The sequence below is a fragment of the Penaeus chinensis genome, chromosome 21 (genome assembly GCF_019202785.1).
Source record: "Penaeus chinensis breed Huanghai No. 1 chromosome 21, ASM1920278v2, whole genome shotgun sequence".
In the NCBI taxonomy this organism is placed as follows: domain Eukaryota; kingdom Metazoa; phylum Arthropoda; class Malacostraca; order Decapoda; family Penaeidae; genus Penaeus; species Penaeus chinensis.
Genome location: NC_061839.1, coordinates 17,774,606 through 17,792,105, shown reverse-complemented (window position 1 = coordinate 17,792,105; position 17,500 = coordinate 17,774,606). Strand labels below are relative to the sequence as shown.

The window sequence follows — 17,500 nt, the reverse complement described above, 5'->3', positions numbered from 1 at the left end:
CTGTGAATTACATATCTAGTAATCTTATGGCAAAAGGGCCATTAATGCTTTCGTTTCGTGTCAAATTATTACTTCCAGGTAACCCTGGCCATGTTTTCTGAAGATGCGTCATCGGCATCACTTTGGGAGAGTTACCAGATCTTGCGAGGTGGAACACCAAAGCTGGTTCGAGTCGGTTCTTGGGTCTTAGGCCGGCAGGCCATTTTCGAGGATGGTTCGCGCTTGGAAACAATTCTTGGGTCTAACGTCTTGCCGAATAAGTTTTTATCTGGCAGAAGTATGCGTTTTGGTCAGATTATTGCGCCTGAGGGTGACGTCGCACAGAGACGTTGGGACTTGACGGGTCTCCATCTCCGGTGCACTGTTCTGCCAGTAAGTCACACACTCAGCAGATTTGAAAATATTGTACTTTGATATACTATTTTAGAACGATAGTTATAGTTTTGTCTCATTTTTAAGAGTTACCGTTATCCCGCACTGATATTTACCAGGACACAACCACACTGGTAATACGGAACCGAGATGGGACTTTGGGCCTGGGAGGAGTCTTTGGAAACTTATTCAACTTGATTCAAGAGGTCACAAACTTCACGTAAGATCCCGATTTGCGTGTACTGTTTAGACTGTTGATGTATCTGTTTAATTGCAAATCATTCTCCAAATAACATTAAGGTCAACCTAGATATTAATATATTTCGTTCAGTATTTAAAAAATATGAACATAGATTGAGCCTATAGAAAACCGGAGCTAACGGCACTAGCTGTTAAACTTACAATTATACCTAGTTACGTATTCCTGTAGGTCTACTTGCCATATTCCACGAGACCGAAAGTATGGAAGCTTCGAGAACGGAAAGTGGACAGGAATGGTTGCAGATCTGGTGCAGGACCGGGCTGACATAGCCGTCGCACTTCTCGATGTCACTGAGGAACGGGCGGATGACATTGACTACCTTGTTAACATTGGGTTTTCCAGGTAAGTTCTTTTGTGTGAGTTGTGTAAGGCTGTGGTGGTAATATAGAACATGGGATAATAGAATGTCGGGGTTAATGTTGCCATCCATAAAGTAATTTATGAGTATTTTTTACAGCGGAGAAGAGGGGATGGTGACAGGTGTTCAGCTTCCCATAAAAAAGAAAAATAATTATAAATATAAGAGTAACCGTGCATACCCAGATTTTGACAAATGTATCGACTGATACCATTCATTGAAATTATTTCCAGATATATGGTCGTCATGAAGCGGCCTTCACACAGTGACTTTCAGTGGAAGACATACATCCAAGAATTCCATGGACACGTGTGGTTAATGCTGCTGTTATCAGTCGTGGCCATGGTGCTAGTGTTCTATGTCATCACGACACTTCTACCCACAGAAGAGAAGATTTCGCTCTCAGAGTCCTTTACTCTTGTTAGTGGATGTATTGTAGCACAAGGTATGCCGGGTTTATTTCTCAAAGTCTACATGACAAAAATTTCGTGTTAAAGTATGAAATTGACGGCTTTTGGATGTCTCATATACAATATTTATATCAATAAGAGTAGTCTCTTAGTTTGTATTTAATTTTCAGCATTACAAAATTTTTACATTTTTTAATATATCCAGATTTTAAGGTAGAGGCTGAGGAAGAGCTTTTAGGGGAGCCACCGGATGCAATATTCATGAAATAGATTACGTTTACATTAAATATTTTACAATATCAAATGGATTTATTGCAATAAGTTTCAGTCAGCGATTCTAGATCAAGACGTTTCCAGGCAGCTGGCTGAACTTCCGTACGGTGGGAGCGCGGATCGCTTTCCTGACGGCAATGATCTCGGGCGTTCTCCTCATGGCCCATTATACCAGTTACCTCGTCTCTGCACTAGCGGCGGGACCCTCCCTGCCACACTACATTACACTGAAAAAGGTGTACCAGTTGGGGATTCCCACGGGTTGGACCGACGGAACGGCGATGTCTGAGTATATAAGAGTAAGGGAAATTTACTTTCGAAATGGTTGATGGTAATATGTAAAACGTTGTAATAAAAGAACTGAATATGCTTCTCTTGATCTTGGTCAGCAGCGCAGAACGTACTAAGATATACAGGTATTAGCAAGCATTTCCATTTTGCTTCTTTAGCTGTCCAGCGACGACACCCATCGCCAGCTGTGGAAATCTATCGAACAGAACAAAAGAAGGTCACTAGTAAAGGATCCAACAGAAGGCTTGAGTCGAGTTCTCCAAGAAGCATATTTGTTTATAGAAGTGGAATCCGTTCTCCGGTCTATGCGTGACTGCCAGTATCATTTCATTCCTCTCTTGGGATTTAACCAACTTTCGTCATTTACCGTCCGGAAAAATTCACCTCTGGTTCCTATCTTCAATAAGATGTAAGTCTTCTATATCTAAAATTTCAAATTTTTTGGTTGATATTGATATAATACAATGATAATAACAGTAAAAATGGGGAGAAGAAAGACTGATGAAATATTCTCATGATGTTGATAATAAAAATCGTGGTAATATATCTAATTTGTCGTGATAATCATCGCCAAAAATAATAATAGAAATAAAAGTTATAACAATACTGATAATAATCATCACCACAACCATACTCATCCCCGTTATTACCGGTACTATCATCACTAACATTACCAATTTATTACATGATGTAGCATTACTATCATTAAAACACTAAAATGTAAATCATACAACAAATTGATCGAAGACATTCAACTATTCGTATACAAAAATAACTTCTATTTACAGAATAGTCGACATACAGGCAAGTGGTTTACTTAGTCGATGGTCGAAAGATTTGATGACAAAGACAACACCTGCTTGCCAGTCACTAGAAGGATCCAGCATAGGCTTACCGACGGTGTTCAGTATCTTTGCAGTAATGTGTATTGGCCTAGTTTTGTCCTTTCTCATCATGCTTGCAGAACGTTTTTACAATAGAAGAAACAACGTAACCTAAATCACTAAAATGGCGTTCTATTAGAGATGAAAGGAACATATATATTGGTGTTTCAGATTACTGAGTTTCATGCTGGGCAAAATAATTCGTACTTTTTCTATAATGAATGCTATCTAGTCTCGTATTCATTTCATATAACGTCAATCACACACACTTGTGAATAATCATATGCAAACCAGAGCATTAGGCAATAAGTGCCAAATGTTTTCGGTTTTTATGAGATTATGTTCAGCTGTTAAAGTAGTTTTTCAAAGAAAAAGTATATAAAATTGTGCAAATACCCACAATATATATATATGTTTGTGTGTGTGTGTGTATATATATATGTATATATATATTAAGGCTCAAACATTTACGTAAGAAATGTTAAAGAAATTTATATCACCATAAAATGAATAATGAACGTTTGAATGTAGTTGTAAACTAGCAACAGACCACGCACATATGTATATATGAACACACACATACGTACTCAAAAATCAAGGTTATAAAACCGGTATTCTCGGAGCAGAATGTAATAGCTCACAGGAGGTTGGGGTTATTCGAAAAAAAAAACACCCAATAACAGTAACATTCATGAATAACCAATTGGTAACTGATGTAATAGAGCTTAAAGAAAATCTGGATAAGAGAAAATGTGACCAAGCATTAAGGTCCATATAAGTAAGGTCTCGTCATTGAGCTACTCAAATTCGTCTGTCTCGTGCATGACGTCACTTGGAATAAAGCTTCGGGTTCGACGCCAATTATCATATTAGTCGCGGATGGAATGTAAGGATAAGTCCGATATGCGAAGCTGAGCTTCGCCCGGGCTATGCCCATGAGGGGCTATGTCCATGAGGGGAGCCCGGCCTGTGTCGACTAATGTTGACTCGCTAACGTGTGTCAGCTGGTGCTGACTCGGCTGAGCTTAGTCCTTACCCGCCGTGGTGCCCAGCCGCAGCAGTAACCTCCAGGCGACAATTGCAACTTCTCGCGCCTGGGCCTGGAGGCTGATGGAATGTAGACCTGCAAAAATCGTCCTCTCTCTCCCGTTTTCGTGCGCATGACTGACTGGCGCCTTCAAAGACCTCAATACCCCATAAATGTTTAGTGGTTGATTACAATATTTGCACACTAGAGATTGTATTTATTGTCATTTAGCTTATATATGTATAGGTGTGTATACGTATATGTATTATTATTATCTTAATTATATATACATACGTATACATACATAAACACACACACACACATATACATATATATATATATATAGATAGATAGATAGATAGATATATGTATATATGTATTTATATATATTAGCTTTATTTTGATTTTATAAATATATGCGATGTGTTTTGTTATACCTTAGTTGTATAATTTTTTATAATAAATTCGTCGAAAACGTTTCGATTTTACATATACCATGATTTGATAGAATAAAACAATATTGTCATTCATATCATATTTATATTGCCAAGGATGACAGAGAAATACTTCAGAAAAAAACTGGAAGATGTAAAAACCGAAAATGAACAAAGGACTGAGGAAAATAAATCTTCATTTGGAGGATGGAAGGCCTCCAAGCAAAATATGTTTACTATCGGAACCCAAATGTAGAAATAAACATTTGCCTTACAGCCAAAAGAAATATGAAAAGATTATATAGAAATACTTTATGCAAATATAAATGGTTTATGTCCGAATTTACTAGAACAGATAGATATTGTAATTAATGAACCAGATGTCATATGCATCACTGAATCCAAACTGGATGGCAAAAAGTGGTTCAATGATAAACGCAAGAAAATTAGAGAAAGGAAACAGCTCCTTTGGAAAAGATTCAAAAGACACTGATCTCAGGCAGCGTATAAAAGGCATAAAGTTGAAAGATATATGTATACCCAAACCATGAGGGAGGCGAAATTAGACTTTGAAAATGATATAATCAATAAATGTACAAATCAACCAAAGCTCTTCTTTAACTACATAAATAGTAAGACTAAAAATAGATACTAAAATAGCGACAACAATGACAACATCGTTTATTCTAAGGAGGAGGAAATATGTGAAATTCCTATTGAGAATATCGCACTCAAAAAATGAAATGAAAGACCTATTAAATGGGTTAGACAACAGAGGGACCAGGTGAGATTTCTAACTGGGTTCTTAGGAAATGTGCCGAAGAACTATGTATTGCCAATATACCAAAATTCAGTGAAATGAAAATTACCCAAAAATTGGAAACTCGGAAACGTTAAACCATTATATAAGATCAACGACAAACAAAACCCTCTAAATTATAGGCTAGTTTTGTTAACCAGCGTAGTATGCAATCTGTTAAAAAGGATAATTATGAAACAGTGGGTTGAAATACGATGTGATATCATACAAACAATTTGGTGTTAAGGAAAGGTCATGTATAGTGTTAGACTGGGTTAGCCCTAACAACAATCATCGTATTACTTTACTCTCGTGATTCAATTCAAGGTAATTTCAGGTAGATTTATTTTTGATCGTTGAGACTTCAGATCAGTATGGCAATATTCTGTCCCCGTATTCATTACTAATTCTGTAAACCTTGCGATGAAATTTATTCTAATTTATACATGTCATCATTAATTATATATTCATTCATACATGTCATCATTAATTATATATTAATTCATACATATGTCATCATTAATTATATATTCATTCATATATATCATTATAGTCAAAGAGACTAATGGGTTCTTCTTTTAATAGATATTGTATTTCTCGTGTCTATGTTCTTCGAGTGATTTCACTGGTGTAATTGTGGTTTCATTTTGTTTCGTCTACCACTGTGTTTAACCCACCACCGTATCTCTGTGGTGTGGTTCCCTCCTTGTTCAATGTCCTTTTATGTATATGTGAAACACTGTGTGCAAAAAGAACTTACAAATCTATTTCGTAAAAATACTTACAAATGAACTATAGTTCCTAGGCCCGTCGTCCACTAAACTTCGGGATGCAAGACGTCCTGGGAATCTATAGTTTACTCCGCACTAATGCTACAGATAATCTTAAATCTCTTTTTATAGTTCTTACGTTTAATTACGCAGCTTTTTTCTAAATGAGTTCTTGGAGTCAACACTGATTCACCTTCACTCAATGATGCTCCAAGATTAACTGCCTCCAAGGAGGACAGACCCGGGGATGCCAGGTCACCTAGACAAGGGGCTGGTTGTATAGATGCTGAGGTGACAGTTTCAGGAGGCGATTTGATATTTTGGCCCTTATCTGGCGTTAAGGTAACCACCAAGATCGTCCACAAGTACTGGACCCCTAACATAAATACAACTTCTCACTACCACCAAACTCTAATTTGTGTTTTTATTAGCTTAGATTTCCCTATCATCATAAGTAACTAAGAGTTACACTTTATCGACTAATGCATCAAATATAGCATAACTAGACTGTCACTGCTTTTAGCCGAGTGTCACTGCTTTTGGCCGATGACAGTAAATATCCTGTGTTTCTATCAGCGGATTGTGTATACGTAGATTTTAAAAAGGCATATGATAAGGTGTCTCATAGAAGACTATTATGGAAATTAGAACACCTATGTGGAGTGAAAGGCAAACCTCGAATGGGTGAAAGACAGATGAGTACCGTAATTAGAGGGAAGCACTTGAGTAACTAGCGGAGTACCTCAAGTATCGGTCTTGGTGCCGATTATGTTTTCTAAATTCATCAAGAACTTAGGGTCAAATATAAGCCTAGGTAATTATCTGAACATTTTTTGAAGACGACGCAAAATTACAAAGAAGCCTAATAGACGACGTCTCATGACACTCGAGAAATTATTCATGAGAAGTTCCACTAGGAAAATGGAATTCAACACCCATAAGCGTCTATTATACCAATGTAGATTAGGAAACGCAATATTGAACGAAGCAGACTGGGACAAAGAACCTGAAATAGTCAGGAACCTTAGCCCAAATGATCATATAAATGTACGGCATTGCCAGACGATTGAGATGACAGGTGTTACTCACACGCATTATTGCTATTAAATTATTTAATGACTATTGACAAATTCCAAAAAATAATCAAAACAAGGAAAAAAATACTGGTAATATATTCAAGTTTAATATATCGTATTTCCACGTCCTGCTGCCAAACTACAGTTAAGGCGCCGAAGCATACCCGTCAGGAGACGGCTATCCTCACATCGTAGGCATTCCCATGTTCCCATTATTGACGACTGCCATACTCGCAATCGTGTGGTCTTTCTGCGTGTATTTAGACATGGCCGCCCACGCGTTTTCAACTAGGTTTGAATCCGGAGGTCTGGGTAGATGTGGCACAGCATGATGTCGGGGCGTTCACGAAACCAATCTCTGGCAACACAGCTGGTATGGATGGGGCTGTTGTCCTGAATACGGTAGAATGGCTCTGTTTCTGTAAAACTAGAGCTCTAACTGTTGATAGGAAAACCTATCAACATATCTGCGGCCAGTAAATCAACCAGGGCCGTCATCCATCAATTCCCCGGCACCACTCACATGCCTCCACCCAAACAATCTTGCGGTGATTTGGCCACTCCTGCTTGCGATCACATTCTCTGGTTCAAATCTATTTAATGATAAACTGATACAGATACAAAAACATACATATATAAAAATGTTTTAGCGTTCAATTCTATTGAATATATCGAGTGAAAGGAAGTTGAAAATAGGAGGGGAGGGGTGGTGTCGTAACTGGTGTTTTGTCGACGCCATACATATCTCGCAGTGTTGGGCCTTCAGAAGAAAAAGTTTTCTCGTCGCAGAAGATTACTTTCTCCCACAAGGCCTGTAGCTTATCTACATACTGTAAGGCATATCCCATCCTCTTCATATTCTGTGGCGTCAACTCGGGCTTCTTCGCGGGTGCGCGAGCGGTGTCTAGCACGGATGGTCTCTAAGCAACATGATAGCCCCACGTTATTATAGATATCACGTACCTTGAAAAATGGGTTTGCCTTAACCATAGATCCAATTGCCTGGCTGTAAAATAAAGGACAAATTAATTAGATACCGTCTTTCCTACCACTCCTCACTACATGTGGCAACCCCATGTCCCTATACATTTGGCAACAAGGTTAGAGTTACCGCTTTTTGGTGCGATGCTAATAATGAAAACTAATTGCTGTTTTCAGATACCTGGACCTACCTGGTTTTCTTCGGTTGTGCATTTAAGACGGCTGGCCCGAGGGTTGTTTGTGGCACCTGTAAGCTGATGCCGGCGTATCCGCCCAGCGACCGTCGGCATCAAAATTCCCAATCGTCGTGTGATATCTACATTTGTTAAACCTTCAGTGTGAAGGAGAACAATGCGCGTTTCTTTTGATGTCTCCATCGTAAAGATCATCATGTCACTGTGAATCCATATGAATTCCAGAACAATAATCCGATACATTATGAATCAGAATGAAACTAATTTAAACCCCAAAATACCATCCCTTCCTTAACAGGTTCTGATCGTTATTGAATTTTTCGACATCCCTCCTAACAATAATTTTCTGTGTAGCTGTACATACATACATATGTGTGTGTGTGGGGGGGGGGGGGTATCTATACTTGCTAGGAGTTGGTAATTGCTGCTTTCAAAGCTCGGAACTGATGAAGCTTCAAAATATGTTCGACTAGTGCTTCGGAGTTGATATGACTGGGGTCTTGTATCATGCCAATATTAGGAATGGAGACCTCATAGACCATGTGCAGCGTCAAAATCTCGCTTTACTCTAAAAGACTATCAAGAATCGAAATATCAAGAATAGTTATCTCGAAGCCAACCGTGTCTCAGTGGATCCGGGGACACCAAGCAACATGATCCACCAGAAAAAAGGCCAGAAGAAGACACCTCAGATCCACGACAAATGAAGACCTAGTAAATGTCATTCAGAACTATAAACCACTGTGCTATATGAAAGACAAATAGAAAGCTTTCACTGAAGTACATGATTATCATGAGCTAATGAAAACCATTTGGTATTCAGTAGCATCACCACTTACATCTTAGATATTTATATTCATTATTTTTTAAACAATACCCCTTTGTTGTGCTGGCAACATCCCGTGGGACATCATTACGCTGCAGCACGCAGACTGTCAGAAATAGCTGGGCTCTTTGAATGGATGCATAGCTAAACAATGCTTTCTTAGCCCTTCTATCATAATGTTTCCTCATTGTTTCACCGGCCAATTTAAGCTTCGGTCGTGCAAAATAATGTATATCCACGAGTCTCTTCTGCAAGACTTGAATACAAATGATGTCTGGTTTTGGCAATTTCTCGTTTGGTGGACCTCCGGTGTCAGATCTACAGGTAGGCGCATCTCCCTTTCATACACCATTCAAGATGGTGTGAATCCGGTAGACTCATGCTCTGCAGACCTGTAAGCCATCAAGAGCAAGGGAAGGCGCTCCTTCCAGTCACTCTAGTTATTTTCACAGTGCTTATAAAGGTTATGTTGTAATGTCCTATTGAACCGTTCCACCATGCCATTGCTTTGGGGGTGTAGTGCTGTTGTGCAGGTCTAAAAGCTTCCAGCATTCTTGGAACACTGCACTCTCAAATTCATGGCCCTGATCAGAGTGCAGTTCATCAGGTAGGCTGATACAAGAAAAAACAGACACGACCAACACCTTTGCCACTGTCATTGCCTCATGGTTGGGGAGTGCAAAGGCCTCAGGCCACTTTGTAAAGTAATTCATGCACACCAGCACAAACTTATTTCCCCTAGTTGTTGAGGGGAATGGTCGTGCAACGTCAATTTCAAGCCTGTCTAGTGGTTTACCTACACGAAGTTGCTGCAGGGGTGCACGACTCCTACTATGTGGGCCTTTCTTAGCATTGCAGGCATTACAGGATCTACACCACTCATCTACATCATGTCTCATCTCCACCCAATGGAACTTCAGTCGGAGTTTGCCCAGTATCCTTTTATTCCCAAGTGACCACTTCCAGCTCCATCATGTGCTTCTCTGAGTACTTCCTGATGGTCTCGTGGGACATCTGTCTGTCAAAAGCGTGCATACCCATCATTTGCTACCCACAGCTTGACCAACACACGGTCATTGCCAATTTTTCAGACTGGCCCACTGATCCCAAAAATGCCTAGTGGTTGGACTCTTCTCCAACATGTCTTCCCAGGCTGGTTTATCTTCATTACTTTCTAACCACTCTATCAAAGGATGCAGGTCATGATCCTGGCATTGGTAACAAGCCCACTCATTCACTTCCTCAGGCTCATCAGAAACTGAATCTCCTGTTGGTTCCTTGGTTGTAAGATCATCATCTGTGACATTTCAAATTCAGCACCTTGTCCACACACCACTGTATCGTGTTTCCTCCAATGTGCACATTCTTCCTCACATGGCCTACTCATACTGTCGCCCGGGTCGGTGCTCCACACTGTAGTTGTATTGCTCTAGCGAGCCAAGCCACCTGGCTAACTGCCCCTCCAGATTCTTCAGACGCTCTAGCCACCTTAATGCTGCATGATCTGTCCTGATTTGGAACTCAGCCCCATACAGGCAAGAGTGAAAATGCTTCAGGGCCTTCACTACTGCTAGTAGCTTCCTCCTTGTCACACAATAATTCTTCTCAGGTGATGTTAACTTGCAGCTAAAGAAGGCTACTGCCCCTAGGCCTTCACTGTTTGCATCTGTGTCCAGCACATCTGGCTTCTCGGGATCTGGGTAAAGCAGATTAGGAGTGCATCCTTTAACCTTTTGAATGCTCTCTCACACTCTGAACTACAATTATACTTCACTTTCTTGCCTGTCAACTAGTGCAAAGTTCTGGACAAAACAGCGGTAATATATACAGAATCCTAAGAAGCTCCTCAACTCGGTCACATTCCAGAGAAATTGCTCTTCCTTTACTACCTCTACCTTATTTGGGTCTGCCCTCACACCATCACAGCCTATTACATGCCCTAAGAAGGGTACCTCCAGCTAAAAGAGAGTGCACTTCTTTGGACTTAACTTGAAGTTTGCCTTTCTCATCCTCTCAAAGACATCTCTTTACTTCCTGCCAGAACGTCTGACCGAACACAATACTGCCATCCAAGTACACCACTCATGTTTTCCTCACTAAACCCTTTAGCACTTGCTTTATCAGTCGATCAAATGTGGCCGGCGAGTTGCAAAGCTCAAATGGCATCACTTTATACTGCCAAAGTCCTTGGTCAAATGTGAATGTTGTCTTCTCCTTATCCACTGAAGCCATCTTCACTTGATGAAATCCTGATTTCAGGTCAAGGGATGAGAGCCAATTCACTTATGCTAATGCATCCAGTGTGTCATCCACTCTTGTAGTGGATATAAATATTTAGCTGTTACATCATTGAGAGTACAGTAATCGACGCAACATCGTAATGTACCATCCTTCTTCTGAACAAGGACAATCACTGATGACCAGAAACTATTGGACCGTTCTATCAACCCATGCTCCTCAAGTTTCTACAACTCTTCTTCCATTTCTTTCTGCCAGGTTGGAGAGATCCTTCTTGGAGGTTGTTTAATAGAGGCTGCATCACCAGTGTGGATGTGATGTGGGACCATATTTGTGCATCCCAGGTCACTTTAATCTTTTGAACACACATCTATACATCTGCATCGCAGACCTTTTTCTTCCTTGTAGAATGACTCTGGCTACTCCTCTGCAGTAGGTCTCGCAGATACTCTGACACCCCTTGCCTCTTATTCTCTTCATTGCTTTTCGTCTGCAAGGCATGCAATTACCTGGACTACACAAGGGAAGACAGTATTTGAGCAACTGCTTGAGGATGAGTCCCTTCCTCACAAATGTCTTCTCTGCTCCAGTGTCCACTGTTGGGGTTACAATCCTTCCCATTAATGGATCCTTTCACCAGGGCGACCCTCTTTCCTACTCTGTAACATCTCCTTCCTCAGATTCGTTCTGTCTCCCCTTCTTAGTTGTTGGCTTCTGCTCCCAGCACCTTTGTTTCCCGAAGAGCTGCTTGTGCGGTCATAGTTTCGGGCTAGCTGTCCCTTCTCGCCACATTCCCAGCATCTCCTGCTGGGACATTCACAGCTAAAATGACTTGACTTTTTACAGTTGTAACATTCCTGGACTATGCTACTGTGTTGCACTTTTACCCTCCTTCTGTTCCAACTGGGGGAGGGTTGGGTGCCAACACCCTACTCTGTAACCTCCTCCTCTTTCTTTATCCCTAGTCCCTGGGTATCACTGCAGCCCATGATTCATATTCCAAAGCCTTTGCTAGGGCCCCATATGGGGTAGATGAATTTCCCTGTTGGATATATATCACTGCATGGAAATCATTAACGTCAGTGAGAAAGTGTTGAACAGCCATCTCTGCAAGCCACTGTTCCTCCAGTCCTCCATAAGTCTTCCAGGCCAGTTGTTCAATATCTGTACTCAGTTCCTGCAGTTCCTCTCCAGCCTTTCATCGATGAGCTTGTAACTGCGCCTGTTACTGTTTCTTTAAATGTTCATGGCAAACCTCCGCTCCAATGGCACCCAACACATCTGCAGCATTCCCGTGTAGACACACTGTCAACTGTACAGCCTTTTCGCCATCATCCCATCCTTCAGCATCTGCCACTCAGTCAAACTGGGTCAGGAAGGAGGTCAAGTTTGTGTTCCCATCAAATCTAGGTGGCCTGATTCTTGTGTGTTCTGGGGTGCTAGGATTCCCAGTGGTGGTTGGGCCTGACTGCATCCCATCTCTGGCTCCATGGGTCCGGTTATGAGAATGGGAGGTGGAGGCTGGTGTAGAGGTCACCAGCAAGAGTGTGAGATGAACCACGGCAAGTTGCAGCTGATGCATCCATTGAGAAGACATTTCCTGCATAGCTTCCCACTGCACTGCCATCTGAGCTTTCATGTGGGTTGACATTGCCTGCATCTTCATGCGTATACTGTCATCTCTAACTGTCCTGGGTGCTTCATGATCCCGCTGCTCATTTCTGGACCTTCCAGCTGCACTCTTACAACCTGCAGCATCAATTGTAAAAAATGCTCCATGATGATGCTCGTCTTGTAGTTCTTCTGAAGTGGGGCCTTCTCCCCTAGTCATCATTTCACCATCAAAAGACATATTTGCAGCCTGCTGTTACACTATCCCTCTCCTATTCCTTCTATCCACTCATCCAACTTCTGAAATGTTGGGCAGATAATGTTAATAGAATGGAGAAATATACTGTTCCTTTTCTAAACTTTAATTGAAAGAACCTCTCTAAAATACATACTGGCACTTTCATTTCAGGTCCAAAACACATAAAGTACACAAATATCTGAGCTATTATGGTTATTTGCTCTTCATATTAAGGTACAAAATTATATATGAATTTGTGGGCACGATCATCAAACACACCCGCTACTTCTCCCGTGAGACACTACTGTCGCTCACTAGTCAGTACCACTTGATCTTTCTGTAGGCCTTAATGAAGCCACATTATTACCCTTGTGTCAACACATCCTCAGTTGCTTTCTGTCTGCTCCAGTCCTCTTACTCTCGTCCCTAAAGTGTCTGCTGGACCCTCTGCTCTGAGTTTACCAGGTCACTGCTGTGGCAGGAGCATCAGCAGGACTCTAGCACTGCTCAAACAGGCACATCAGGAGGGACTTTCCTTGGTGACTTCATTATCCACTTCTCCTTTCCTTTCTTTATCACCCTTCCTCTTTGTCTGATGCCTAGGCCACACTAATTCTTACTTCAGCTTTGCTGGGTCATCCTACCCAGCTCTTTTGCTTATATTCCAACTAACAGCACCAAAATACTAGCTCAAAAGCTCTCATACACTCATATATTGATGTGCATATATTTTAAGAGCAATATAAACATTCTTCTGAATATATATATGAGAATGAGTCTTTAAAATATGGTAATTATTTAATTTCTGAAATCTGTAATAAAACATCACAAAAACTATGAGGAATCTTTTAGGCGGTACAGACCTCCCAAAACAGTGCAACATTAGTCTTTGAAAACTATATATATTTTTGTTTACGTCATACAGTAAAATAAGAGCCATATTTACTGACAGTGTCTACATTCATCACTGTACATTAACATATAATGGTAAATTATCTGTTTGTGTCTGTCTGTCTGTCTGCTTCTGAATGTTATACATTTAATTCAACATGAAATATTACTCAAAGAGGATAATGAAATAACTTATCTCTTTATAACTTTTCTTTTCCATTATCACCAGGTCTCCACAAAATGCACAGGCAACATTTTTCATAAGGAATGTATCTTAAAACTATTCCACTGACCTTATCTGATGACAACCTAAATGTCTTAAACTTAAGTAATATGATCTTCATAAATACAAAACAAAACATATATAGTTACTATGTTAACATATAGACTTAGCAATATGTCAGTGTTATAAACCAATAAACTAATATATAGAATTACCCATGGGCATTTAAAGATTAAACAAAGTGATTATGCCTTCTCTGTAACACTTTGTAAAGCAAGAAGGTTGGAGTTCACCTGTACTACAGTTGGCAAGTGTATGTGCAGAGATATGTAGAGAATATTGGATTGTACAGCTTATCTATCTATCAGTCCACCTAGCTTTTTTCTGTGTGGCACAAGATAAAAATGAATAAGCTTTATATAAAATACTTGGTTGGTTGTTATATGTAAATATATACTCTAATTAAATATTCTCTGGATGGAATTTTAGATTCTATAATAGAGGATTATTTAAGTTATCCATTCCCTTCTGAACAATAATAAAATACATTCTAAAATTGTATAACATTCGATTACTAGTACCTAGTCTATGGCTAGGGAAGAATTTTATTTGGTCAACTTTTAACAAGATATAACCTAAAATAGGCATATTTATCTAATAAATTTCCTAACAAACTAATACCCACTCAGGTACATTTAAGGCTCTATCAAATAAATGCTGCACAGACTATTATCTTATCTTTATATTATCATAAAAAATAAAAACACATTTCACAAACAAAAGTAACAGAATTTTGTTAACAGAGCAAAAATTTTAAATTTTATATATATATATTTTTTTTCCATTAATTTGGTAATCTCAATATAACATATAAGAAGAGACTGCAGTCAATATGCTGCAGGATAACAACTTTTAGCTTAGTGCTTTTGGCATCTCCATTTCACAGAGAATTCTTCAGACTCTGTGATACATCTTAAACTAAGGGGCTCTGAAGATAAGTTGATTGAATCTGTGTAAAGCTACAAACTACCAGATTCCTGTGCACCTGTTAGCCAAAATTAAAACACAGAAACTGCAACTCAAACCTGGGTCAGGGGCATTAAAATATACAAATATCTTGGGTGATTCTTCATGTAGAAAAACAGTAAAACATGAACATGCATAGTATGACCGGAATGGCAGATGTATAATAAAAAATTAGGTAAAAAAAAGTGTCTATTTAAGAAAGGAAACTAATTTTGTATAAAAAACAAAAGAGGCAAACACTGCCAAAATAAGAAAAAACAGCAAACTATTTTTATGCAATCTGTCTTTCACTTACACAAAACCAAATCTAGATAGACCTTTGTTAATATACTGATTTTAGGTTTCCACTGTTTACAAATTTACTGTACAAGTGCATGGGAGTTAATTGGTCTATGCTTCTGTATGTGCAAAGATCAGTCACAAAAATAGTAATAATCAAGGAGTATAAGATTTACAAACATTTTGTTCCCTTATTCCATATCATCACTGAAGTCTGACCCTGAATCATAATCAACTTGCTGCCTCCACCAGTCTCTCACTTCACCAGATCCTGAGGCTGAGCGAGGAAGAACCGCTTTGTTACTTGAAATGTCACTACTCAGCTGTCCTCCATTGACTATTGTAATCCCTTCTCCTCCTTCACTAACGTGGGGAAGATTTTTACTGCTACCTGAAATAATGAATTCACTTTATCAATACTTTATCTCTCAAAGGCACACACTATATAAATATTAGTAGAGTAAAAGCAACACAGCATGATAACTGCCATCATTTTTTTTTTTTTTTTTTTTTTTTGTGGCTGTAATTAATCACTATGTAAAAAGAGTTACCAGAGGGACGCCTCTTTCTTGATTTTGAATCATGTCGTGTGTGTTTCTCAGCTCGTGATGAAGCATCTGATGGAGTTGGGGCTAAGAAATTTCTTCCACTAATACTTGTCATTGAGTCTGTTCTGGACATTATAATAATGCCTTTCTTTCTCTCCCTTGTTCGATCAGCATCCTAAGAGATTTAGAGACAGTCACATTAAAAGAAGTCATCATTACCTTTCCATTCTTGAACATTTTACTGATTCCTAGTAATAAAATATATGGACTCTAAAACATCAGTCCCCTCCTAAATTCCAGTAAACAAAGCCCTTACCTTGTTTTCAGTTTCTCTTTCTTTATCACATGGCTGAACTTTTTTGTCTTCAACCATCAGGAAGTCATTTGTTTCTCGTAATCGTGCAAGTAATGAGGTTTGCTCCTTTTGCTGTAGGAAAAGTTTTATCATAGACAACAGATCTCTGCAATTTTAGTCAAGAATAAGAATATGTGATAGGCATATATTTAATACTATACTACTCATTAATAGTAGATAATAACAATGTTCAATTATACATACAGCTCTTATACGTTTTAGGCAGTTATCAAGCCAGTTCCTAATGGTTTGTTTTGCAACTTCTTCTTCTATGATATATTCCAACTCTTCTCTTGCCATCAGTTCTTCAAGCTGGAGTGATTTTCGGATATCTACACTTCTGTATGACAGCATGCTGAAAGAGATGAAGATAGGGTAACTGCTCTATTCTAAGTGGCAGTCTTTGCATTATTTCATAGATCTATTACATCCCAAAAATAGTACTTATTTCTCTTACTTGAGTACATCATGGAAGGTAACATCATCTCCATTGTGCAAGCGTTCTAATTCATAGCACATATGTTTGAAAAGTAATCTGTCCTTTTCTGGATCTACTTCCAGTCTGCCTTTCAGAAGACGCAGAATAAATTTCACCTGACAAAACATAAGAGATGTGTTAATATAGCCACAAAAGGAATTCTAAAAAGAGGCTTACATCAATATAATAAAAATAAAATTAAAATAAAATGATAATATCAAATGCTTCTCACACTGTAATAAAAAAAAATTCGATTTCTTTTTACTGACCATTTAATTTTCTATTTGAATGCTTCTTTTGTTTCTTTTTTCTTTTTCCTTTTGTTATGTATACAAAACTCTTATAAAGTTGCAATTTAATTTAGGGTATTAAAAGCAATATATTTAACTTATTGCCTCCATTGCATTTCCTCTGTATATGCATGCCCTACCAGCAAGTATTTACATTACTAACACTTTCCCATACAAGATTTTAATTAAAGAAGCAGCACTGATCAGGAAGTAATATAATTAACCTTAATCCTAAAGGCTATATGAAGTCAATGTTACTAAGTTGGGGACGAACACATGATTACCATAAAGGATTTATTAGAGAAAATAATTTATACATTTAAGGCCAGTATTGTGATGCACTGATGAATTATATATATATTAGTC

General features: G+C 38.9%; 2 protein-coding genes across 2 annotated transcripts in view; one reads left to right on the top strand and one right to left on the bottom strand.

The window, feature by feature from the left end:
• Positions 1-414, top strand: part of LOC125036424 — a 1,711-nt gene extending 1,297 nt beyond the window's left edge. Inside the window, exon 4 of the mRNA XM_047629018.1 lies at positions 79-414. Coding sequence (XP_047484974.1) covers positions 79-414 — 336 coding nt within the window. The remainder of the gene's footprint in view (positions 1-78) is intronic.
• Positions 415-14,130: 13,716 nt separating this feature from the next.
• The window catches only part of LOC125036423 (sodium leak channel NALCN-like), a 30,071-nt gene continuing 26,701 nt past the window's right edge, over positions 14,131-17,500 (bottom strand). Inside the window, exons 29-33 of the mRNA XM_047629017.1 lie at positions 16,824-16,960; positions 16,571-16,721; positions 16,328-16,438; positions 16,015-16,186; positions 14,131-15,854 (exon numbers count right to left, since the gene is read on the bottom strand). Of these exons, the coding sequence (XP_047484973.1) occupies positions 15,655-15,854; positions 16,015-16,186; positions 16,328-16,438; positions 16,571-16,721; positions 16,824-16,960 (771 nt within the window). The 3' untranslated portion in view covers positions 14,131-15,654. The remainder of the gene's footprint in view (positions 15,855-16,014; positions 16,187-16,327; positions 16,439-16,570; positions 16,722-16,823; positions 16,961-17,500) is intronic.